Source organism: Hoplias malabaricus, chromosome 17, assembly GCF_029633855.1.
Source record: "Hoplias malabaricus isolate fHopMal1 chromosome 17, fHopMal1.hap1, whole genome shotgun sequence".
Lineage (NCBI taxonomy): Eukaryota > Metazoa > Chordata > Actinopteri > Characiformes > Erythrinidae > Hoplias > Hoplias malabaricus.
Window position 1 is genome coordinate 6,767,102 of NC_089816.1, and position 26,510 is coordinate 6,793,611.

At 41.2% G+C, this 26,510-nt stretch overlaps 1 protein-coding gene across 1 annotated transcript; it reads right to left on the bottom strand.

Moving 5' to 3' along the window:
• Nucleotides 1–84: 84 nt before the first annotated feature.
• On the bottom strand, nucleotides 85–26,249 carry fam149a (family with sequence similarity 149 member A). The gene is made up of 16 exons (XM_066649680.1): nucleotides 25,773–26,249; nucleotides 19,195–19,287; nucleotides 18,894–19,014; nucleotides 17,252–17,394; nucleotides 16,947–17,069; nucleotides 12,712–12,879; nucleotides 11,967–12,151; nucleotides 10,306–10,463; nucleotides 10,114–10,208; nucleotides 9,588–9,767; nucleotides 7,992–8,118; nucleotides 7,380–7,508; nucleotides 6,250–6,346; nucleotides 5,712–5,864; nucleotides 1,640–1,734; nucleotides 85–718 (listed from the first exon to the last, which is right to left on the bottom strand). Exons 1-15 carry the CDS (start codon nucleotides 25,961–25,963, stop codon nucleotides 1,667–1,669), a joined length of 2,031 nt encoding a protein of 676 aa, XP_066505777.1. The 5' UTR covers nucleotides 25,964–26,249; the 3' UTR covers nucleotides 85–718; nucleotides 1,640–1,666.
• Nucleotides 26,250–26,510: the final 261 nt, after the last annotated feature.

A 26,510-nucleotide genomic window follows, 5' to 3' on the forward strand; every position in this document is an offset into this window, starting at 1 on the left:
CTTTGAACATCTGCGGTACAAATGATATTTATTGGGCTCCATTAATTGTGAAAATATTTTTCACATACAGAGTGATTTGGCATTGAACACATGTAATTGAAAATAACTAAAAATCGAACAAATGTTCTTTAATACCGTCCTTTTATCTGGTGTCCAGAGTGTTTACTTACATTACACAGTCAGGTCTAGACGTATTTAGATAGTGACACAGTTAATATTTTTGCTTCTGTATACCACCATAATAGTTTTGAAAAAAAAAGAAGGAAGTCTAGACTTTTGACCATTATTCCAATATGTTTAACAGTGATATTGCTTTAGTCATTTAGAAGTCACAGCATTTTTTTTTAAAACTATAATCCCTCATTTTATGCAGGCTCAAAAGTAATCGGTTTGTGTATGTACAAAAAATTATTTCCTTGTTACAAACCCTTTCACAACATCTAGCCAAGTCAAGAACAGTCTCAAGGAGGTTCACATATCACTGTCAATCTACAGATTCCATCATGAATGTAAATACAGAACCTTTACCTCAAAATTGAAACTGAAATAGAAAAGACTGTCCAGTGTTGGAACAAGGTTCTTTGAAAAGATCAAAACAAGGTTAACATTTGTACCAGAATGACTGGAAGAGAACTGTATGGAGGAGGACAGGAAGAGCTGATGTTGGAAAGGATGAATTCAGACGTCTGTTGTGTCAAACTTTCTGCTCAGCTTCAGTCTAATGGTGGAAAACCGAAATGACTGTTTCACAGTACACAAGGATAATGACCCAAAAAATAAAGTAGAAACAACCCACAATATTCTCCACAGGTTGCATCATTCACCTGATCGCAACCAAATAAACCTTGATTTTCACTTGCTGAAAGCAAGACTGAAGGCAGAAAAATACACAAACTAGCAGTAGCAGGGGCAAGGGAACTCAAGTGAAGAAACTCAGTGTTTGGTGATGTTCTTCAGACTTCAGACGGGCATTGACTGCTAAGATTTGCATTCATGTATTTAATATATTTATTATAGTTATAATTGACTGTTGCTGTCCTTGAGCCTGTAGAAATGAAGGGACTGTGTGTGGTGTATGTGCAAGTAATTACTTTTATTAAATAAAACAAACCTGACATAAACCAACAGAAAACAACCATGAACTGTGGTGAGAAAGAGACAGGACCGCGGAAAAGGAAGATCTGGGAACATAATGAGAGGGCAGGACCACAAAGGAGGCACAGGTGGGTACATTAATGACAAGGCGGGGCTAAGGCGGAGACAAGGGAGGAGATGAGAATGAAACAAAACAAAACCATGTGCTAAAGGAGCACAGGACAGACAACAATGAAATTCAGAAAAGACACTCAAAGACAACAGGAAAAACACTAAACAGGGCATGAATGTAGCTGAATATCTACACTTCCATCTATTTCTTTGTTTAAAATCGTTGTGGTAGTGTACAGAAGCTAAATTATAAAACAAATGTGTCATTGTCTAAATCTGTTTAACCAAATATACACAGACACTCATGCAAGCTAATAGCTTTGTACACTACTCAGTTTGTAATGAACATACTGTGATTATGAAAATATAAAGCATAATGTTGAGTATGAATATTTTGGGGAAAAAACAAGCACCAAAATGATTTCATCCTTACTCAATAATGCAGACTGTCTTTGCTGTGCTATGACAACAGCACCTGAAACTTCTTTCTCACAGGCACAGGAAACCGATTCAGTGCTTTCCGAGGACCTGAGAATGTGAAGAATTCTTTTAGTTTAGTGTTCATTTAAAATTCACAGTGTACCATGGAATTCTTGACTTTTGTGTGTTTTGTCCTTGTGTCACATTCTCCAATAATGAGGCATGTTCATTAATCCCAGGATCTAACAAAACAAAACATACTCATGAATTATTCGAGAACTGTCTCTTAATTAAAAACTTTTCTTGGATAACTGATTCCCCATAATTTACTCTGATATAATGTTTTGTGTTTGTTATTGTTACAGAAAAGATGGTAATACATTCTTATGAGCCTCGTACCTGTGCTAATCTGATTTACGTGAACAAAACTGAGATTACTTTAGACACATCATATTAAGTTACAATATAGTATACTCCTGGCAGCAGCATTTCAGTGCAGTCAATTAATAATTGGATAGTTTATATTGTTTTGCTACTGTTCTACAACACACTGCATTTGTATGTATTTATTAATTATCAAGTGGACAATTTCTCTAGAATTTCATCAAAAGCGTATGGGTCTTGAGGCTTATTAATGGCTTGTTGTTTACTCCTCTGACTGTCATCCATCTTGTTGATGGCTATCCTTGTCCTCTTTTACCTCCAGCTGTTCCCAACAGAATGATCTTTTCTGATGTAATAATTCTTGTCATAAAACATAAATTTGGTAAGTCTTTAGAGCAACTGCACATGAACATAAAATGATGCTCAAAGTACTGACTAGAAGAGGAGTATGAACTGGGCCCAGTACTGGGCTGTGGAGCGATGTAGGCATGTTCTGTGGTGTCATCCAGTGGTGGACAAAATACACAAACCATGTACTTGAGTAAAAGTGCAGATACTCAAAGTAAAACATTACTCCAGTAAAAGCAGAAGTCCTCATTGTAAAACTCATTGTAAAAAGTACTAAAATTGTTTACCTTCAAATGTACTTAAGTATCAAAAATAAAAATACCATGATGTATTATGGCTCTAATATCCTATTAACATGCTTAAGACTTTGTATGTGAAAAGACTCTAGTGTCACTCTTGGTTCCCTGGTCTTTTATTAATTGTTTAATTAATTAATTAGTCTGACACTGAACACAGCCAAAGATTAAATACAATGAATGGTTTTATATCAACTATTACATACACCCAAGGTGCAGCCACTCCAAACCAACAGAGGTCATTGTCTCCAGAGTATTAAGCTCAATTTATGCTTCTCTGGACACGTAACTTGTCGTGTCTACACAGACCACAATAACTGTGACTGGTCTGCAATCGGACGAACATGGTTCAAGTTGTTTAAGTCCAGAAATATTAATCCCTCTACACTACACTCCCTAAATAGTGCACTTAAAAGGTTCGCAAAACTAAAACCACTTCACCACTACATTGTGTACAACATAGGGTTGAAGACAATGTTTGAAATTCAGCTCTAGTGGTCTGGCGGTGTAATTGCAGAGCAACGTATAAACTTTTACAGTGATCTTGGGTTTGGAATAATCTTCTGGTTTTGACCTCGCTTCATGTATTGTGTATAATAAATCTCCACCCGACTCCTCTGTGAATGATTTGTGACATCTAGCTAGCACTACAGATCCGTAAACCGTATAAATGAGTAGTTGTTACTGATGATTCAAATACTAAACGGTACAAATCATTGTGTTCATTCATAACTAGGAACTGAAAGTGATTACTTACAGTTTCAAATTCTCACAGCAGTTGATTAAAACAAAGTCGGATTTGGTTTTATTGGTTTTAGGTGGAAAAACGTTTTCACTTTCTTTAGCACTGTGACTGTATTCGTTCATCTCCTTGCAATGTGTCCAAATGGAGAGCTGTGCATTCAGACACATTACGGTTTTATTCACACATTAACCAAAGGGAACGGCAGATTTTCATAATGTCGTGGAGTAAAAAGTACAATATTTGACTTTGAAATGGAGTGGAGTTAAAGTGAAATGTCACCCAAAATAGAAATACTGTAAAATATGGAAGTAAAGTACAGATACATGAAAAAAGTACTTAAGTACTGTAATGAGTTACATTTACTGTGTTACTGTCCACCACTGGTGTCATCGAGCTCCATTCAGTACCTCTGGGAGGATCTGGAGTTGCACTGATCAAGAACTAAATAATTAATATCATTATCTGGCCTCATACAAACAAATCCTCACAACAAATGTTCCAACTTCTAGTGTCAAGCTTCTCTAGAAGAGCAGATTCTGTAACAACAAAAAAGGGGGGACAAACTCCCTATATTATTGATTTCTGGAACTTTGGAGCAGCTTGTATCCACAACTTGTTGGCCCATCGTGTTTGCCCTGTCCAAGGTACTCTCAAATGTTTTTTTTTTTCCAAAAATAAAGCTCAAAGGCTTCAATATTTTTCAAGGCCAGCTTTTATATCCATAAAGAATCATAGAGAAGGTCCTCACCTGGACATCTCTAATCTTTCTTTGTAGATATATCATTATTTTGAAGGATTTTTAAGCTCCTTTATGACTACTGGATTATTTGTTGCTACTGTTGTATTTAATCCCAGAAGGAAAAACCTTGTGTACCACGTCTTCATCTTTAGCGTCAGTTGTGTATGTTGTGCATACCCGACAATAACATCTGTCTTGAGAAATTTGATCACAAATAGATGAAGAAATGTTTAAGTGCTTACCTCATTAACTGCATTAATATTAAATTTCTACAAAATGAAAGTATGAAGTGATGTCCAAGATACTTCTGTAAACTTCAGTAATTATTTTATTTTATGCTACTTAACACGTAATATTATGTAATACTACGTAATATTATCAAGACCAGGCCGGTATATACAATGGCATGGTGGGGAATATATTACCTGATCACGCCATTGCATCTTCACTCTTTCCTCATTTCACCACTCTAGTAAAGATTATTATTAATGCTGTCTGACCATTAAACTGTTCCTGAAGTCTGCACACTAAGTAATTAATTTTTCAGCAAAATCTAACCTGGCCTTTCTGTTATTGAGGCTGATGAATGGTATTCAACTTGCGGTAAACCCTCTCTAAGGTCATGCTGGTATGTTATTTCCTTTATGGTCTTTCACACATCTATGCCAACATACAGAAGAGAGGTTTTGATTTATTCAGCTAAAAAGGGGGCTTTTTCATGGATTAAAGTATTTTTCAGTGGTCAACTACTGTAGTCTAGCAGGTCATTTGCTACTCCATAAGTAGATTTTGTCTCAAACTTTTGGTTTAAATTTTTTGTCATATTACACCTTATTATACAAACCCTTCTTCCTTATATTGAGAGAAAGCAAGAACAGACTTCAAATACAGTCGCCACATTCAGATTCAACCCTGGAGTGCTGTAATAAGCCAATAGCAAAGGGCTGGCCAAAAATTACAAAAATATATTAAAGTAAAATAATATATTAGGCATTTGTTCTTAAAAATTACATTTAATCGACTAAATTGAAAAGACTGAATGCAAAATGTTTTAATCCCTACATTTTTCACTGACATGAATTCACAGGCTCTTAGAACTGAAACTGAAACATTAAGTTTATACAGTGGAACCTCGGTTAGCGAACGCCTAGAATCGGGTTACGATCAAAAATTTTAATAAAAATTTGTACCGGTTAGCGAACAAAATTTCGGGTTGCGTACAGATGGCGTCAGCCCCGCGCATCCGTTCATCTCAAACCAAGCATCATTCGCGCTCGAACACAGTTACATTCGGTTCATTATCATTCTGCTTTCTTCTGTGTTACTTCGTTTGTGATTTCAAGTGCTTTATTTAGCCCTCAATCCAGGGCTAAATCCAGGGTAGTTTCAAATCCAGTGTGTGGCAGAGTACAAAAACGTCTTACTCTGACATTTTAATTTTAGAATAATTTTTGAATTATTACCAAATAATATAAGTGTTATATATTTAAATATATTTAAAAAGTAATTCAGAATATTTCCCAATCCAGCTGAATCAAAGTGAAATTCAGACTTGACGACCCTTGAGATTTACCTATAGAGCCCAGTAAAGATGTATTTTGTCCTTGTGCATCAGTGGAGGAGAGGAGGTGTGTATGTCTCTTTGGTGGAGTGATACACTCAGAGAAGCCACTGGATGTGGAGCAGGTGATGCTAAAGCCTGTCACACCCATCGGTGTGCCATGACCTGGAATACAGGATAACTCCAGTATTATACACTGTTTATGATCTAAATCCCATCAAGCAACTCAGTATAAAAACACTGATCAAAGATCAATTTGCTCATCATTTCATGAAAGTCTATTGAGAAGTATAATAATAATGTATAAGCTGATACATATGGTCCCCTATTTCAGAAAAGCAGTTAAAGGCTTTTATTTGTAAAAGACGGGAGAAATATGTAGTTCATCTCTTGCACATATAAGGCAAGAGAAGGCAATTCAGTGTCATGGGTCTGAGCACTAAGAAGTAGATCTATTCTTCTGCTAATAAAATGAAGGAGATGCAGGTACTCACAAACATGCTTTTAATGACCAAATATTACCCCCTCAATCAAGCTAACAATCACCCACCTGTTCTGGAGATGTCTCCAGCCAGAAGGCCTCTCCCCATCCTCAGATTACTGGCAAAGTCCATAGGAGTGAGAGAACTTTTCAGGGATGTGTCTGACTGCAGAAAAAGCATGACATGCATTAGAACAGTTTCTGGTGTGTCCACCCTTCATATAAAACATCATTACTACAGCAGCATCAGAATTAATAACACATCTCTGTGGGATCATGTGTTTACAGTTCAGGAGACGTGAACAACAGATAGTTTTATCTATTCCAAGGCTGCTGTGGTTGGACAATGATTATTGGTGTGAGGATGCTGTCTTGGTCAATACAGCAAAAACACTGAAAAACAAGACATGTTTATTTAACAAGTAAACAGGCGCTTTTTTATTCTGTGAATTAATCGACAGGATGACATCCAAATAACATAAATGGCTGTAGAATAAATATATCATAAATCATTATTATTAGGCAAACAACCAGTATTCAACATATTCAGTGGTTTACATAGGATAGTGAAATTTTGAATAAATTGAGAATAAATGAAGTTTACTTTAAATTACTTTAAAGGAAATCAAACTCAGGAATAAACTGAAGTATTCAGACTGGATAGATGATGGATTTATTGTGCTATATATGAGAATGTGCTTTTATAACACATTTTTTACATTCTAAAATGGATGTACAGTTTCTAGTAATAGAAGAATCTTTAGATTTAAAGTGGACATATACGATTGTGGGGAAATGCAGTTCTCTCTGGTGTGTTTACGTTCAGAAGCTCTGCATCTTTTCAGCTGGAATGGTATGTTTAAGGAAAGGGCTGAGGTTTAACTTGTTGGTACATTTTTATTCAGGTTGTTTAGTTTTGGGAATGCTGTCTACCACATTTGGAGACATTCTCTGGGATGAATTTGAGTGCCAATTTGAATCCATACTTAATCATTCTGTGTCAGTACTTGACTTTACTATTCTACTTAAATATAATCACATCCCCAACACTGAGTGTAAACCTTTCCAAAAACACTAGAGGCTGTAGCAGCAGCCAAGAGGAGACGGAGTCCCTATTAATACATTTGATTTAGAAAGAAATGATGGACAAACCTGTCTTGCCACTTATGGACTACTGATGAGTGCATAGTAAGGCTTACCCTGAATGTGTGTGTGGTGTTGGGTCTGGACAAAGTCTCCAGGAGCAGAGTGGGATCTCTCAGAGGTGGAAGGCTGGACACTGCCTGCATGCCACTAGTCACTCCTCCTCTCATGATCCTTCCTCTGAGCTGATAAAGATCAGCTGTGAGCCCAATACATCTATTCACTGTAATGTCTATACATTCAATTTAAAATTAGCTTACAGTATAGGGCAAGAAAATAATGGTAAACTAGTATTGTGTAAAACAGGAAAAAAAGATAAATAAGGTGAATAAATGGATGAAAAACCAAGCCATAGTTAGAACCACTCATAAAACTATGATGTTCTCACTGTTGCCTCATGGAAACTTTGAAATTCATTTGAAGCCTAAGATTTAAAAAAAAATCATTACCATATTTATTTTGAAGGAATGTCTTATTATGATTTAATATCCACAAAAAAATTACTTTTGTGCTATCATTTCTGCCATGTTTTTGACCAAAATGCAAACCTGTTGAAATAGAATTGAAACTGAATACAAGTGTAACAGTTATTTAATTTGTAAGTATGCAGTTATATTGACATTTACAGTACTTTACAGGCTTAGGCACTCAGAGGCATAAACACCTACCTGATTTGTTACTTTTTGGACAGGAGAGATCCAGTCTTGTTCATTTGACTCCATGTGGATGAGAGGAAGCCTATGATTCTGCACTGCACTTACAGGTGAGGAAAGGAAGTCCTCAGCCACAGTGGATCTGTAGCAGAAAGATCAAGCCACACACACACACACACACACAATTAGCAGTAGCGTGTTTACTCATTCCTAATATGCCAGCAGGCGCTTAGAGCTAACACTATGATTGTTCAGAGTGATGGCAAGGTTAATAACGTTACAATTAATTGTCTGCAATTCTGCTTTATGGAGCAATTTAACAAGCCGCTCTGTACAGGAATCTGCACTTCAAAAGATGGCCGCTGTCTGTGATTAGCAGCACCCCACAAGACCTTTTACAGTCCAAAATGTGTGGTTGTCACATTATTATGAAATAGTTGCATCATACATTTGCAATCTGACAACAGTGTGGAAGACAAAATAAGCTGCCGTGTAGGTCCTAGATTTCATATTATGGACAGGAAGGAGAAGGAAATAGGAAAGAAAAAAACCTTCTTCAGGGAAATATTGCAGAAATGTATTTTAATTCAACTTTGACAGTACTTTGACAGCCCTGGCTTTGTGTCCTTTAAAACATTCAAATCAGTTCCAAGCAAACTTGGGATAATTGCATAACAAGATAAAACAGCATTTTAACATTTAAATTTATCTTTAATATTTAAAAGTGTGTTTTTTTTGCTTGTTTTTTGCTTGCACATATCTGGATTCTTTCAATATTTTAAATTATGCAAATTGTTCATTCATTCATTATCTGTAACTGCACAGGGAGAACACACCAAACTCCTCATAGACAGTCACCTGGAGGAAACCCACACAGACACAGGGAGAACACACCACACTCCTCACAGACAGTCACCTGGAGGAAACCCGCGCGGACACAGGGAGAAAACACCACACTCCCCACAGACAGTCACCCGGAGGAAACCCACGCAGACACAGGGAGAACACACCACACTCCCCACAGACAGTCACCCAGAGGAAACCCACGCAGACACAGAGAGAACACACCAAACTCCTCACAGACAGTCAGTCACCCGGAGGAAACCCACGCAGACACGGGGAGAACACACCACACTCCTCACAGACAGTCACCCGGAGGAAACCCACGCAGACACAGGGAGAACACACCACACTCCTCACAGACAGTCACCTGGAGCGGGACTCGAGCCCACAACCTCCAGGTCCCTGGAGCTGTGTGACTGCGACACTACCTGCTGCACCACCGTGCCACCCTTATGCAAATTATATAATATTTAATATTTTGCAATGCTCATTGAGATATATTGATTATATTCTGACAATTTCGCAAGCTTAAATCCACCCTGGCTCACTCTATCACCTGTTAGATTGTGTTGAATTGACCCTGTCTGCTCTCTTATGAGCATCATAATCAAAATAAAGGCAAAAACAGCATTGAGGAATCACATCTTCAAAGGAGAAGTGCTCATTAACAAGCAAAATTAAAATGCCTTTTGACTTACCGTTAATTGTCTGATAGGCAGATTATTCTAAACTGTGTGAAAAGTGCCTATATCTGGGCTTATGACTTACAGTCTGTTTCCTCGTAGGACCTGGGTGCTTTGGGATGGGAGATTCTGACGCAGTCTGGCTCTGATGTTGAGCCTGGGGAGTGTCCGCTGGCTGGGTGGTTTCTGTGACCGCGAGCTCATTCCTCTTTGCCCCTGGGCTTTTAAACACATAAAGGAGTTGGCTCCATCTTCTGAGTCACACCTTCAGTGGAGGCAAGACAATTGCCCTTTTTCAGGAAAAAACCAAACCTTTCTTAACAGTAGACAAAACAGCACTGAGCAAGTACCTTCCTCATATCCTCTACAGATGATATCATAGTCTTTTTGGCTAAAATACAGGTATTATGTTCAGCCCCTAATTATGTACATCAAGATAACACAGTACTCAGTGTTGGCAGTTTCATAGTGTTGCCTGAGAGCCCTCAGCACTGGCCACTGAAGAGGCTATTATTGTGTTTCAGTAATTTCCAGTGTAGCGGGAAGGGCTGCAATGATTTGTTTGGTTTTGTGAGGATCAAAGAAAGCTTTCTAGAATCCTTCAGACTTACAGAGACCTTTCGCCAAATCCCTGCTGTCTCTGCTGCAGAGGCTTTGCCTGGATTGTCATAACGCCGTTTAAATTAATCTTCAAGACACTTGAGTCCTAATCAAACACAAAATGGGACAATTTTTTAGCATTCCTAGTTACAGAACTTCACATACTGTAATTATATTTATGGAGTTTTGTGGCAGGTTGCTACCTGGATGTTACTGGTGTTGGCCAACAAGAGAGTACTCCTGCTGTTAAGGCCCCGGCTGAGGGAGACATGATGGCCTCTGGACAGAAGGTGAGATGAAGGTTCACCGAAAATTTGGCTGGAGTTCTCCAGTGTCCTTCTCTGCTTCAGTCCATCTGATGCTAAAACAGTATTTCAAGGTCAAGGAAAGCCTTCTCAATTTTATTTTAAGTGTTGATATAAGCTGTAAAAAAATCATTGTGTAGTTATGCTAGGAAAATATAAAAATATAGGTTGGTGCAACATAAAATATTAAAATAGTTGGCCCACAACCAAAAAAACAGCGGAAATTCTGAAATGACTGCTCATGAAAACATTTTAGCTGGAATATCTGGACAGGGTATGAAAAATAAGACATGGCAAAACATGTGGGAGCTAATAAAACTAGAAGTGGCAACACCCCCATTCATGCCCAACCTCCTTGCTCCCTGTTACACTTGAATAAATGTTTGTATTGGAGGAGTATAATTAGTATGTGTTTTATTTTATTTTAATATGGATTTGCTCTGTGCCAGTTTGTTGTATACTTGTATGTATGTTTGTTGTATGCCAGTTTGTTGTGGCACGGTGGTGCAGCAGGTAGCGTTGATGTCACACAGCTTCGGGGTTGTGGGTTCGAGTCCCACTCCGAGTGACTGTGAGGCGTTCGGTGTGCTCTTCACCCACGTCTCCATGTGGGTTTGCTCCGGTTTCCTCCCATGGTTGGTGGATTGGCTACTCAAAAATGTCCAAAGGTGTGATTGTGTGTTGCCCTGCGATGGACTGGAGCCCCTCCCCCCCCCCAGGGTAGGGACCCACCATGACCTAAACTGGATAAGCGCTTACACACAATGAATGAATTAATGTTTTGCATTAAATTGGTACAGTTAAATATTCATAGCTTGGTCAACATTCTGGTACTCCTTCAATAATTATTTGAACTAATTCAAATAATTTATTTTTCATTCATTCAATGTCTGTAACCGCTTATCCAGTTCAGGGTCACAGTGGGTCTGGAGCTTACCTGGAATCACTGGGCAAAACTCAGGAACACACCCTGAAGTGGGCACCTGTTCTTCACCCGGCAACACACACACACACACACACACTTTTTATTTGAGTCACCAATCCACCCATCAACGTGTATTTTTGGACCGTGGGAGGAAACCGGAGCACCCGGAGGAAACCCACGCAGACACAGGGAGAACACACCACACTCCTCACAGACAGTCACCCGAAGGAAACCCACTCAGACACAGGGAGAACACACCACACTCTTCACATACAGTCACCCGAAGGAAACCCACGCAGACACAGGGAGAACACCCCCAACTCCTCACAGACAGTCAGGACAAGAGTGGGACTTGAACCCACAACCCTAGGACCCTGGAGCTGTGTGACAGCAACACTACCTGCTGCGCCACCGTGCCGCCCTCGGTGTTGTCAGCAAACTTTAAAAAAGCATTTCACAGAACTTAATCTCCATATATAGTGCTGAATTATCTTGCTGATTTGTTGACTGTGTGCCTGCATATTAGCATATAGTCCACAAATCCATGCCTATTTCACATGCACTCAAACAGTGTCCGGTGTCATATAGTGGATTTGTATGAACAGTGGTGTCTGTGTGAGTTATGCAGACCCACCAGAGTTCTGTTTGTCCCAGTGCTTGTGTAAGAGATCTTCCAGCAGACCCACCACTTCCTTCCAAACGTCATCAAAAAGCTCATCTGCCACTGCATCACGAATGCAGGCTTTGGGGGACACTGGGGGGACCCCATCTCGAGGGGCTGCAGTTAAGACCTTCGTCTGATCCACCCCCTCATTTTCCCTGCGGTGGGAGAGAATGACGCAAAAGAGCCAAACTGTCAAAACACACCCACACACACTTCAGACGCTCTGTGTAATGAACTCCCATTCAAGACTGATTAGCAGCAATGCTAGTGTAATCACTTCTTACAGAGAAAATAATAATTTCCTTGTGATTACCACGAACGATAGCCCATTAAAGAAATAATTTAATAAATTAATAAATTTAATAAATCAACATATGCAAGTTGTTTATGTATGTATGCCTGCATGTATGTGCATATAGGTTTCATTTCCCACCTAAGTGCATGTAATTAGCCATGACTATATCTGGTGTAGGGAATAAGATTTATCTTCCATTAAACAATTGCTGTTATTGTAACAGCATTATACACCATAGACAACAGTAAAAATACTTAAGAGCCCTATTTTACTGTGAGATTTAAAAGGAACCTTATTTCTATAGCAAAAACAATGTTAATACATTTTAATCCACTGTAAGCCACAGAATAAAGAATGGAGAATTTGAAAGAGATAAACATAGCTGAAAGGTGCACTAATTGTAGAACTCTTGGGGCTTACATTTCTTTTTCATCGTAAGCGAGAAACTCCTCAATCCTGCCCTCTACCTCGTAAACCTCCTCTTCTTGGTTCATATGAGACAAAGAGAGACCAGACAGAGGCAGCCTGGAGTACACACTCAAATCAGACCAGGGGCCAGGGGCTAGTTTGTGGCCCTCCACACACAGCCTAGAGGGAGGGAGAGAGAGAGAGAGAGAGAGAGAGAGAGAGAGAGAGAGAGAGAGAGGGAGAGAGAGAGATGGGATGGGGTGGGGTGGCTGTGTGGTAAAGTGAGAAAGATGAGAGAGAACGAATTCTCATCATAGCTAGGCCAGACTGATAAATGCAGCACTTGTGGGCATTTTTAGTGCCATGTCATCCCATTACTCTATAGAACAGTGCATATTTTAAATCAGGTGCAGCAGCCTTGTGCTAGGAGGCTGGTAGGTAAACAGACAAAATAAAATATGATTTCCAGTACATAGCCTGTGCCAGTGGACGAATGCAATCTGGTGGAAAAAAAGAGAGTCCTGAAACCAATCAGTAGCATGAATCCATTCTTCATGAGTCACTGATAAAAGTACATTGAAAGTAGAGACGGACCATAAAGGTGACAAAACTTTACAGATTTAGTAATTATGTGAAACTGTAATGGCCAGTAAGGTCAAAAAAATGACAAAAGACACTGATTTAGGCTGGACTCCCAGCTGTGCCATCCATCCATTCATTCATTGTCTGGAAGCGATTACCCAGTTCAGGGTCGCAGTGTGTCCAGAGCCTACCTGGAATCATTGTGTGCAAGGCACAAACACACCTTGGAGGGGGCGCCAGTCCTTCACAGGGCAACACACACACACACACACACACACATATTAACTCACACCTATGTCCACTTGTGAGTTGCCAATCCACCCAACAACGTGTGTTTTTCGACCATGGGAGGAAACTGGAGCACCCAGAGGAAACCCACGCAGACACAGAGAGAACACACCACACTCCTCACAGACAGTCACCCGGAGGAAACCCACGCAGACACAGGGAGAACACACCACACTCCTCACAGACAGTCATCCAGAGGAAACCCACGCAGACACAGAGAGAACACACCACACTCCTCACAGACAGTCACCCGGAGGAAACCCATGCAGACACAGAGAGAACACACCACACTCCTCACAGACAGTCACCCGGAGGAAACCCACGCAGACACAGGGAGAACACACCACACTCCTCACAGACAGTCATCCAGAGGAAACCCACGCAGACACAGAGAGAACACACCACACTCCTCACAGACAGTCACCCGGAGGAAACCCACGCAGACACAGGGAGAACACACCACACTCCTCACAGACAGTCATCCAGAGGAAACCCACGCAGACACAGAGAGAACACACCACACTCCTCACAGACAGTCACCCGGAGGAAACCCACGCAGACACAGGGAGAACACACCAAATCCTCACAGACAGTCACCCGGAGGAAACCCACGCAGACACAGAGAGAACAAACCACACTCCTCACAGACAGTCACCCGGAGGAAACCCACGCAGACACAGGGAGAACACACCACACTCCTCACGGACAGTCACCCGGAGGAAACCCACGCAGACACAGGGAGAACACACCACACTCCTCACAGACAGTCACCCGGAGCGAGCCATGAACCCACATCCTCCAGGTCCCTGGAGCTGTCTGACTGCGAAAATACCTGCTGCGCCACCGTGCCGCCCCAGAATTGTGCCATGTTTATCACAAATAAACACTTTATAGTAAAACCTACATCATGTTTCTGTGCCGGTCACCTTTCTTTCTTTCTTAAGAGTTTACTATAAAGTGAACTAAAATTACAGCAGCAGTAGTCCTCCAGGGCGGCACGGTGGTGCAGCAGGTAGTGTCGCAGTCACACAGCTCCAGGAGCCTGGAGGCTGTGGGTTCGTTTCCCGCTCCGGGTGACTGTCTGTGAGGAGTGTGGTGTGTTCTCCCCGTGTCTGCGTGGGTTTCCTCCGGGTGCTCCGGTTTCCTCCCACAGTCCAAAAACGCACGTTGGTAGGTGGATCAAAAAACTCAAAAGTGTCCTCCAGGGTGTATTCCCGCCTTGCGCCCAATGATTCCAGGTAGGCTCTGGACCCACCGCGACCCTGAACTGGAAAAGCGGTTACAGATAATGAATGAATGAGTAGTCCTCCATCTGTGTGATCATGCTATAATCAGGTTTTAACTACTGTAAAAAGCCCTCAACAAAGCAATACAGCTTTTACACTGAAGCATATGACAGGCACACAAACAAGTGCTGTGTTTAAAATGGCTCCCTACTTACTATTCCCTGCATTACTCGCTATATAGTGCACTGAGCATCTAAATCATTTAAATAAAACTGAAAAAAACTGGAACCACTCTTTTTTATCTTATAACTAAATGCACTGATGCTTAAATGCGTTGAGTTGATACATTAGTAGTGAAGGAAATTTATTTTTAATTTTGTACCTGAACCTACGATATCAACAATAGATGAAAAATTAGAAAAACAAACATTGACTACATCTGGGTAACTTACACATTAAGTAAAAGCAATCAAATTAGATGCATTCAACAAAGTTAATAATCACAGAAGGTATACCACCAGAGTGAGAAGCCCATGAAAAGCTCCCTGAGCACTGAAATTGTCGCGCAGCCTGGAAATGGGTGCCTCATGTTTTTTTAATTCCAGCCATTCACAGCTCAGCAGCACGTGCCTCCCTCAGCCATCTGTCATATCTGTCTGCCGCTGGCCTCATGCCCGCCAGTGTTAGTCATCACAGCTCTGCTCTGTCAGGATCTACCACCCAGCCAGCTTTCAGACTCATTCACTCACACACATCACTACATCAATGCTCCACTACAGCAGCATTACTGAAGTGGAATGATGAAGCAGTCATTTACTGCTGTTTTATTCAAAACTCTCCTAAGAAACTCTCTTAAGCTTGCTAATAACAGATATACTGTCTTGTAAAGGTTTGTTTTAGAGTATATGCATTACATACACAGTTTATTGGGTACACATGCAGTCATATGGCAATGTTTGGAAGCAGTGGCGGATGCTGGTCTTTCAAGGAGGGGAAGCTCAATGTCGGCCTACATCATAAAATGTGTCGGTTTATTTATACGTAAAATCTACCCTCCGTTCCTTTTTAAGAAAATGATCTGTGACGCTGTCGTACCAACAAGGCGTCTTTTCCAGGGACTTGACTAGTGTCCTCTCAATGGCCAGCAGAGCTAGGCTTAAACGGCCTTGGCCCATGTGAAGTGTGTCCGCCTGTGAGTGCTTTGTGACGGTGGAGGGGCTCAGCAGCACCCGCTGGACAGAAACTGCGATAGAAGTCAGAAAGAGTGATAGAAGTCAATCTCCAAATACAAGCAGCTACAAAAAAACCCACCAGAAATAGATGCTCGTCGTTTTTAACAAAGAAAATGCCGCTAAGAGGTTTAAGAAAATCTCCGGTTCAACTCAGAACAGAATGAAAATTAAATGCTCCCACGGATCTTTACACCAAAGGATCGCCGATTCGCTCATTTCGCTGTCAATCAAAAAGGGATTCAGCCTCAGACAGATCATCCAATCATCATGCAGAAGCTGAGCGTCCGGGCCGGCCGAGGACGGCCCACTGCCCCATAGACCCCCAGAGACGCTGAGTGTCCGATGGGCGGGACAAAGCCCAGCATTTATCCAATGACTCGTCTCGTTTCGCTGCACTTCACTGCTTCGCTATTGAACTCTGTGGACGCTTAGCGTCCTCACTGTTTAAAGCACTGTGAAGCTGCGGGAATGATTGAGAGGAAAGCCACATCTTTACCAGTGATAAGAAGCTGATTCTGAACAAAAGTTGAGCGCGTTGTAGTGCATATTTATTCACTGACATGTCACTGACAACAGTATATATTTGATCAATTATTTTTTTAAATTTTAGGGGAATCTGAGCTTCCCTTGCAGTCTTAGAGCAATCGCCTCTGTCTGGAACCCTATATATATATTCCTTTACAGAGAACATATTTCTGCACATTTATAATAAAGCACAGTTATAATTGCTTAAAGATAAAACATAAAATATGTGTTGTGCAAAGCACACCAAAGCAGCTAAACTGCACTAAATACTATCCAGTAATAAAAAGTAATCCCTCTAAACACCCTTAACTTTAGTTTTAAATGATCTTATTCTGAAATGCTAATTTGTGAATACCTCACGTGTGTCTTGTCATTTTTTTAAGCAGGTGCTTACTCGCTGTTATCTTCTCTCTTGTCTAGGCAGGGAGGTGTCTGAATCATCCGAGCACTCGTGGCTCTTCTGTGAATGTACTGCACTCCCTCCTGCTTTGGAGGCTCCAGCTGATTCCCTAAAATCCTGAGGCAAAACAAATGCATTGTGTGTAATTGGCACATGTTTACTTTACTTTAATAGTTCCTTCTCCCTAATACAGTAACATCAGACTACAAATTCTTGGAAATAAAGACCTTTTTCAGAGTAAGCTACTGAAGGCTAAACACCAGTGTAATGTAGTGTTTCTCCATATTCTGGGTGTTTACCTTAGGTGAGGAGAGTGTTTGTTCCATTCTTCACACTCCTTCTGCAAAGTCTCAGATTTACTGCTCAGTTTTCCTTCGTACAGGAGTTCGTCCAGTGCACTGAAGAGCTGCCTCACATGCTGTGTGTTTGCCCGGTCAAATTCCTGCTTGCACATCATACACACCATTACACCATGCACCTCAATACCATGGACTGGCTGGCATTTGTACAGTCCCTAAAATCCTCAGACTAAGATTAGCAGTAATGTTAAATTCTTATTTATTTATTTATTTATTTGCGATGCAGCATGTGAAAACAACCAATGACTGTAAAATAAAGGATGTGCATTCATCCCATATATCACTAACAATCATTCATCTATTTTCTGTAAGCGCTTGTCCAGTTCAGGGTCATGGTGGGTCCAGAGCCTACGAGGCGGGAATACACCCTGGAGGGGGCGCCAGTCCTTCACAGGGCGACACACACTCACACATTCACTCACACCTATGGACACTTTTGTGGGAGGAAACCCGGAGCACCCCAAGGGAAACCCACACTGACAGGACTCCTCACAGACAGTCACCCGGAGCAGGACTTGAACCCACAACCTCCAGGTCCCTGGAGCTGTGTGACTGCGACACTACCTGCTGTGCCACCCCAAACAAACCGCAGACATCTGATTCAGCAGTGTGACCTTGCTAGAGGACACTGAGGGCCTTGTGTATTTGTATCTACAAAGCTTTCACTAAATTTTTACCATTATACCTCTTCTGCTCTTTCAAAGGATCACCTTAAATTTATCAACTCTGCTCCCAATCTTTTCCTATTCAAAGTGTGATACATGAAAATCCTTTTTCTTGCCAAATTTATGGCAGGACATTTGCTGTCATTATCTTCTTAGTAGTTATGACTGATGCCTTGCACTGTTCACTGTACTGTTTAAAGACCACTGCTGTCTGACCTTCCTGCCAACTTTCCCTTGCAGAATAACCTCAGGACTCTTTAATTGATTAAATAAAATTAAATAAATAAGTGCAAAATGTATCCGTGGATTTTGAAATGTTAAAACTTAAATATTCAGTGACTGCAACAAAATATTTGATAACTAATATTCTGGGTAGTTTTGAGAGTCTGAGAGTTAAAGAATTATTGGTCTACATATTGCCACCTAGTGTTTCCACTGATTTTTTCAAAATGCATTATATGAACTATTCAGAGCAGTTTCATGTAAAATAGTGCACAGCAGAAAAGAACTTTTATATAAAATATATATACTGTATAATGTAAATAATGATAAAAGTGGCAGAGCTGAAAAATAGGTTCTTATCTCAGAAATCAGGCAGCATATCTCTAACAATTTAATGTAATGGCTTTCCTCGACGGAGCTTTAAGAGGCAATAATAGCGTTAGCTGCCTTGTTGCTAACACCAACGCTGTAGAATGGAGCATTTCAAATCAACCCCTTTTCAATAACTTTGTTTACATCTTATCAAATTAATTAAATGCAAAATTGTAGAAACATCAGTGGAGTTGACTTTTAAGGGAGTCTCACTGCATTTTTATAAGACTTAATAGAACCATTGCTTTTTCAGCAGTTCACGGAATGACATAGTGAATGGTCATGGGATATAGTGAGAGAACAGATGGTGTAATAATTCTTACATCGTATCTCCAGGAGTAGATGGAACTGTGTTCAGTGGAGAAGCCAGTGCTGTCTGAGCAGGAGGTGAGGCAGCTCTCTGGGCTCGCAGCACGAGCAGTGGAACGGGAAAATCCAGAGACGCTGCCAACACAACAGGGCCACAGGCAGCCCAATTACAGCACTGTTTGATAGAGGACATACATTTTGGGAATGGAGCTCATGCATTTAAGTTTGAGTCTGATGCGACACCAAACACAATAACACTACTCTTCTGCTGTAAGGTGAGAGAACTGCAGCTCTGTGCAGACGTGGACAAATTACCTTTGGTCACTTGATAGGTCCCTGTCAGTGCTTCTGGTTAGCTGGACAGAAACTGAACAAATGTATCTGTCGGGTTCCTTCAGAAGCTTTTTCCTTAAGTACGAAACAGACACAAAGAAATACAAGTTCCCATGTTAAATAGGTATTTCAGTTAGACAGAAAGTTACTGTGCATGCAGTTTAGAGTATAAAGGAACATGTTTATGCTTGCTTGGCATAATGAAAACAATTTTTTTTGCAGTTGGTAAGGATTTACAAAGGAAAAACATCTTTGAAACTCTAATTTTCAGCAGCTTGTACCAGGCACAAAAGAGCACCTCCAAGCTTTTACTTTTGTCTGAAACTGCCCCTAAACCAGCTAGTAATTATTGCATGAATAATTTAGATAGTACAAGATCAAAGGACAATATACAGTCATTCTGGAGTGTCACATTTATCGCTATGACAACATGTAACTCTATTAAAGTGGAGGGGTCTTCATGAATGCTCATTGTAAAGGTGCTCATTTAAAGCTAAATTAAGAAACATTTTATATGTAATGAAAAGTACACTTACAATTCCATGCAACCCACTGTTGTATCTGTATTTTGTACAATACTCAAACACCACCTGCTTTTTACCTTGTGTGGAATTTTAATGACACATGAAGCAACAGACACCATCCAAATGTGTAAAATGTGGTCACACTGACGTACATTATGACACAATATATATGGTACGGAATATTAGGATACACTCATCACTGCCACAAGCATTCAGGTGTGTACACAGCTGAGGAAATGCTCTTGACGTGTTAACGCATTACCTCAAGTCTTTGCAGGACAAACAGTCCATACTGTCCTCTTCGTAACACCCAGGAACTGGTCCACGATCGTTTTTTCAGAATCCAAAATTGCCAGCATTACAATTACAGCACTTTGTAGCTTGACCCACCTCCCCAAAGACCTCTGAACTCACGGAAGAATGCGAACAATGACTGGTCCATATCAAACGTGCAGTGTTGCCAGTGCTAATCTGACATTGTGAAAAACTAAAGTATTGCGTAGGCTGATCCCGGCACAAGTGCAGCACTGCTGCCCTCCCGCCCATCATTTCAAACATAAAGAAAAACAATCACACAAACAATCAGTGTATGATTCCTTACATAAGACAAACTGTCATGAATGCAAACAACTTACCCAACAACAATGAGTTCTAGGCCCCTGCCAATACCATGTGGGTAGACGTGATTGAGCAGGGAAGCCAGCCTGGGCATACTCAAAACTGCCCAAAGCACCACACATGGGACCACCTGCTGTTATACCCCAGTCCAGAACCTAGTGAGAAGAGTGCATTTAAAGGCTACCTCCTGATCTGTCTGTCCACATAACCTCCAGAGTCCACCAGAGAATTTGTTTACTGCTCTTTCAGCCTCAGAAAGGTCAGAGCAAGCCCAAGGGTTACGGCTGCCTGATCAGCCACAGAAACTCAGTTGCTCCATATCTCCTTCCCACAGATTTCCTCTCTTCCCACACAGTCTTCAGGTTCAACACCTTGTTTGTTTTGCTGCATCAGAGGAAAGTGCTGTTCCTTGGCCCTGCCTCTCCTGAGCACTACAGGTGCCTGGTGGGATGACCCAAGCCCAAATGACTCACACGTCTACACATCATCATCTAGAGAGTTTCCCTCTCCCCTCCCTTTTCTTCATCCCTCCCTTTTTGATTTCCCATTTGCATCCTTGTTTGATGTTGACTCCAAGCAACGGAAGTCCACTGGCAGGCCCGAGAGTTACTTCTTTCACACAGGTTACACAGGAAACACTATATTAACATCATATTATGGTCTTTCAATCAACACTTATGCCCTCTGTCATCACAGGAAGGGCACAATGCTATTAAACAGAAAGAAAGGAAGTCAAGTCATTGTGTAACTGGCTTTGGTAGAATGTTTTATTATTTTCCCCTCCTAAATCAATACATGTACCAAACCCATCACCAAATTCAGCATACTATTCTTACCTTTGGCCGTTTGTCCTCTCTTCAGTGAATTCTACAGAATATAACTGCTAATCAAAATCACAGACTCTGCCCATTGACATCTTACTGTTGTTAAATGTTTACAGGTACAGTACAGGACTCAACGTGTACTAACAGGTAAATTTGTTATATATTATGCTGGGTTTGCCATTTTATTTATTCAGAAATAAGGCTGAATTAACTGGGAGAAAAAGCTCATTTAAATTTTTCTGACTGGTATTATTCATTCACTCATTATCAATAAGCGTCCAGAGGGTCGCTACCTGTATGGGTCCAGAGCCTACCTGGAATCATTGGACACAAGGCAGGAACATACCCTGGAGGGGGCATCAGTCCTTCACAGGGCAACACGCACTCACAGACACTTTTGAATCGCCAATCCACCTACCATGTTTTTGGACAGTGGGAGGAAACCGGAGCACCCAGAGGAAACCCACACAGACACAGGGAGAACACACCACAATCTTCACAGACAGTCCCCGGAGGAAACCCACACAGACACAGGGAGAACACACCACACTCCTCACAGACAGTCCCCGGAGGAAACCCACACAGACACAGGGAGAACACACCACACTCCTCACAGACAGTCCCCGAAGGAAACCCACGCAGACACAGGGAGAACACACCACACTCCTCACAGACAGTCACCTGGAGGAAACCCACGCAGACACAGGGAGAACACACCACACTCCTCACAGACAGTCACCCGGAGGAAACCCACACAGACACAGGGAGAACACACCACAATCTTCACAGATAGTCCCCAGAGGAAACCCACACAGACACAGGGAGAACACACCACAATCTTCACAGACAGTCCCCGGAGGAAACCCACACAGACACAGGGAGAACACACCACACTCCTCACAGACAGTCCCCGAAGGAAACCCACACAGACACAGGGAGAACCCACCACACTCCTCACAGACAGTCACCCGGAGGAAACCCACACAGACACAGGGAGAACACACCACACTCCGCACAGACAGTCACCCGGTGGAAACCCACGCAGACACAGGAAGAACACACCACACTCCTCACAGACAGTCACCCGGAGGAAACCCACGCAGACACAGGGAGAACACACCACACTCCTCACAGACAGTCACCTGGAGGAAACCCACGCAGACACAGGGAGAACACACCACACTCCTCACAGACAGTCACCCGGAGGAAACCCACACAGACACAGGGAGAACACACCACACTCCTCACAGACAGTCACCCGGAGGAAACCCATGCAGACACAGGGAGAACACACCACACTCGTCACAGACAGTCACCCGGAGGAAACCCACGCAGACACAGGGAGAACACACCACACTCCGCACAGACAGTCACCCGGTGGAAACCCACGCAGACACAGGAAGAACACACCACACTCCTCACAGACAGTCACCCGGAGGAAACCCACGCAGACACAGGGAGAACACACCACACTCCTCACAGACAGTCACCCGGAGGAAACCCATGCAGACACAGGGAGAACACACCACACTCGTCACAGACAGTCACCCGGAGGAAACCCACGCAGACACAGGGAGAACACACCACACTCCTCATAGACAGTCACCCAGAGCAGGACTTGAACCCACAACCTCCAGGCAAATTAAGAGCCTTAATTTATAGAGGCCTTCTTTTATAGCCTAGTCGGAAGAACGGATTCTGTCTTTTCTGGATTTCTTTTAAACAATGCATAGCTACACCATGTACAAACTGAAATCATATTTTTCTTCCAATAAAAGATCTAGCATTTGAGTGTCAGACTGGTACCATTTCTGGATGTTACTCTTTAACAGATGGAGTTCTTCTAAGCAAGCAAAGCCTATTAACTTGAAAAAAAGCCAATCATTCACAGGCAATAAAAACAAGGAGACTTGAGAGTGAAATGGATCAATACGCTCACACAAAAACTACACGCATCACAAAAGGTGGGAGAGAGGAAGGAGAGAAAGGAAAACTAATTAGTGGCAGAGTGAGGGCTTAAACGTCTGGCAGAGGTCAAAGAGGAACTCTGGCACCGGCGTCAGCTCAGGTTTCCCTCGCAGAGTAAACAGCAAATAATTTCAGCAGCAGCTCACCAGGTGCTTATGAAACATGCATGACCTGCATGGCAGCCGAAAGACCCGGACGACTGACATGGATTCATTTTTCGTCAGCCTTTTACTGCCAAACACAAAGGGACAGTGATTTCACAGTGTGGACACCATGTAATTCCACAGGTCCATTACACACACAGGAGTTTGAAACAGATGGAACACACTTAGATCCTTTGGGTTATTTATATTTGAATGCCATTCAAATTAGAAAAAGGTTAAAATAAATCCCACAGAAGAGCTATTGGGCACAACGTGGTCTTCTAGAGGTTTGGAACATCAGCCTGAGTTCCGCTGAAAAGCTCAAGGCTAACTCTAGATATCACTAATTGAAATCTTAATTTCTTTACCAGTTTGTCCAGTTTCCATAGAGAGGCAATATTTACACTTTATGTCCAAATGCTGATTCCAGAGCCTACCTGGAATCATTGGGGGCAAGGCAGGAATAAACCCTGGTAAATCCTTCACAAGGCAACACACACACACATTCACTCACACCTACGAACACTTTTGAGTCGCCAATCCACCTACCAACGTGTGTTTTTGGACTGTGGGAGGAAACCGGAGCACCCGGAGGAAACCCACACGAACACGGGGAGAACACACCACACTCCTCACAGTCACCCGGAGCGGGAATCGAACCCACAACCTCCAGGTCCCTGGAGCTGTGTGACTGCGACACTACCTGCTGCGCCACCGTGCCGCATCTCTCAAATATTCCTATTTCTAGCAAAAAGACATGAGAGACTAAAACATGCGACTTTGAGGCGTAGCTTTACATTTTTCAATTTTTTTTTAATTTATTTTATTTTATTTTATTTTTTATTTTTTTGTCCTATGTTTCCTGACACGTTCCATGACTAAAACTAACCTATACATTTCTAGGCTTTCTATAAAGTGTGGACAAATTTATTTCATTTATTAACAGTTATTCTTTGTGCTTGTTTAATAAACGTATGCAGTACAATCAAATTCATGCTCACTCAATTTGCTAAACTTAAATTACCTTACTCAGAGAAGGGGTCCTATAAATACATGCTCCAATTCCAAATGTGTATATGTGAAAAAAATGTATTATTATACAGGTGTTTTCTACGACTGGAAAATCTGTTTATAAATCTCCTTTTTCCCGGTTTTCCAGGACATATATGAAACCTGTGAGTTATAACTTGTCAACATTAAAAAACAAACTTTAAAAATACATTTAAACAGCTCATAACCAAAGTACTGAGACTGATTTCACTTTAAATATCCCCCTACGTGTATCTAAAATACAAAATAAGAAATGAGCCTGCTCTTATTTCCAGAGGAGAGATAAGGTGGGGCTGAAGGCGTAACTAAATGCTAGTGTAGAGGCAATTAGATATACCTGCACCAAAGGAAAGACAATACCCTGATTCCCTCACATGAGCCTTGTATTAATTAGTTATCCTTATGTGTAGCACTGGTGAGGGAATTACTGTTCATTTAAAATGGTTTGATATGTTACATACATCTCTTTAGATTAAAAGTTGGCTTGGTGTCTTGAGAAAGTGCTTGTGTCTTGTGCAGTATTTTATAATTCATTCGTTCTCTGTGATAACCTGTGATACCATGTGTCAGTTCAAGCAATGATCAAATTGTTTTGTTTGTTTGTTTGTTTGTTTGTTTGTTTTTGATAGTCCATTTGTCCCTTCTTTTTGTTTGGACTTTTTAACTTAAAGTTGTGGAATATACCCAGTAAATAAGGAATGTCCCTGGACGTTCAAAATAGGTCTAAAAGTAGTCTGTCCGTCAAGGACATATTTTAAATGTCAATGGACGTCCAAAATCCATCTTAATAAGTTAGTTAAGTGGTGACCAATCGATAACGTCAGTGGACGTCCAAAACGCGTTTTATACAAGTAGTTTATTTCGAGACCAATAAATAACGTCAATGGACGTCCAAAATACGTCTAATAGTCGTCTTTTCAATGTCTGTGTTTGGACGTCTTTTCAACTTTCATTTTTAACCTTAAGAGAACGTTGATTGGACGGCAGTCATTACGTTATTTCAACGTTGAATCAACGGCTAATTGTTTACTGGGTATTATGTTATAATGAATCTCATACTAAGATTATCCAGATTTAAAAGACGTTTCATCTACTTTTATTTTTGAGAATTAACCATAGTTTCTTAAGAACTTTTTATGAAGTAATAAAGTTTTAAACAGAGTAACTGTAAATAAATGTTGTTGTTGTTTTTTTTTTTTACATACATAGAAACCCTTCTCGTGTAAATGTGTCTGTGTATTTGCTGCGTTTAACATACTGAAATAAAACACATCAAATATTTTCTTTAGAAATAACGCACTACATCGTTGTACAATATAATATCATAATTAATCATATTAATATTAAATCAACAAAACATGTCTTAAACTTTGAAAAGAGCCCTGGAAATTCGGAGGCCCTATGTGCACTCCCAAGTTTCCTGCAGGTCTTACTTCAGGCTGAGTTCCCTCTCCGCATTGGAGCTCATGGTAACTGGAAGAGGACAGCGGATCTTCAGGCTCCTGCTCTCGGGTGAAGGGCGCAGCGACTCGGGCAGCTGAGCTCGGGGAGAGTCGATGAAGGGGCCATGGCACCTCGCGGAGACACAGTCAGACGGCCGCGCGAGCTCCACGCTCACCTGCATCACCGTCACCTGAGCGCGAGCTTTACCTTAACTTCCCTCTCTCCAGTGGCAGGCAAATGCTAACCGAGCTGACCACGCCTGGAGTGAGTCCGAGAGTCACAGCCACCGCATCAAGATCCAAGGTCCATAACAAAATCTCCAGTAAACACTGTGTTACAGTTAGTTAAGAGTCATGTTTAAAAACATAGCAGCAGTTTCCCTCAGATCGTCAAGCAAGTTGGCATCATTGAAGGTTCATTTTGTGTTCAAATAAGTCCAAAAGAGAGGGGGTCGACCCGGTATTCAGTCTCACTGCTTCTAATGTTTATTAGATCCTGATTATTGTACGTATTAATCTCGTAAAGAGAACAAAATGCGGTCTAATACAGTTCTGACTGGGGGCAGTGTACTGTTGCCACAAACAAATCTAGGTATCTAATTGGTTGCTTTATTTAGTCGATATTTATTTAAATATTTATTTATTTACGAACTTTGCAGAGTAGGGTTATTTTTAATTGTAATTATTTTAAAGTTAACCTCTTACAATATTAAATATACGAATATGATT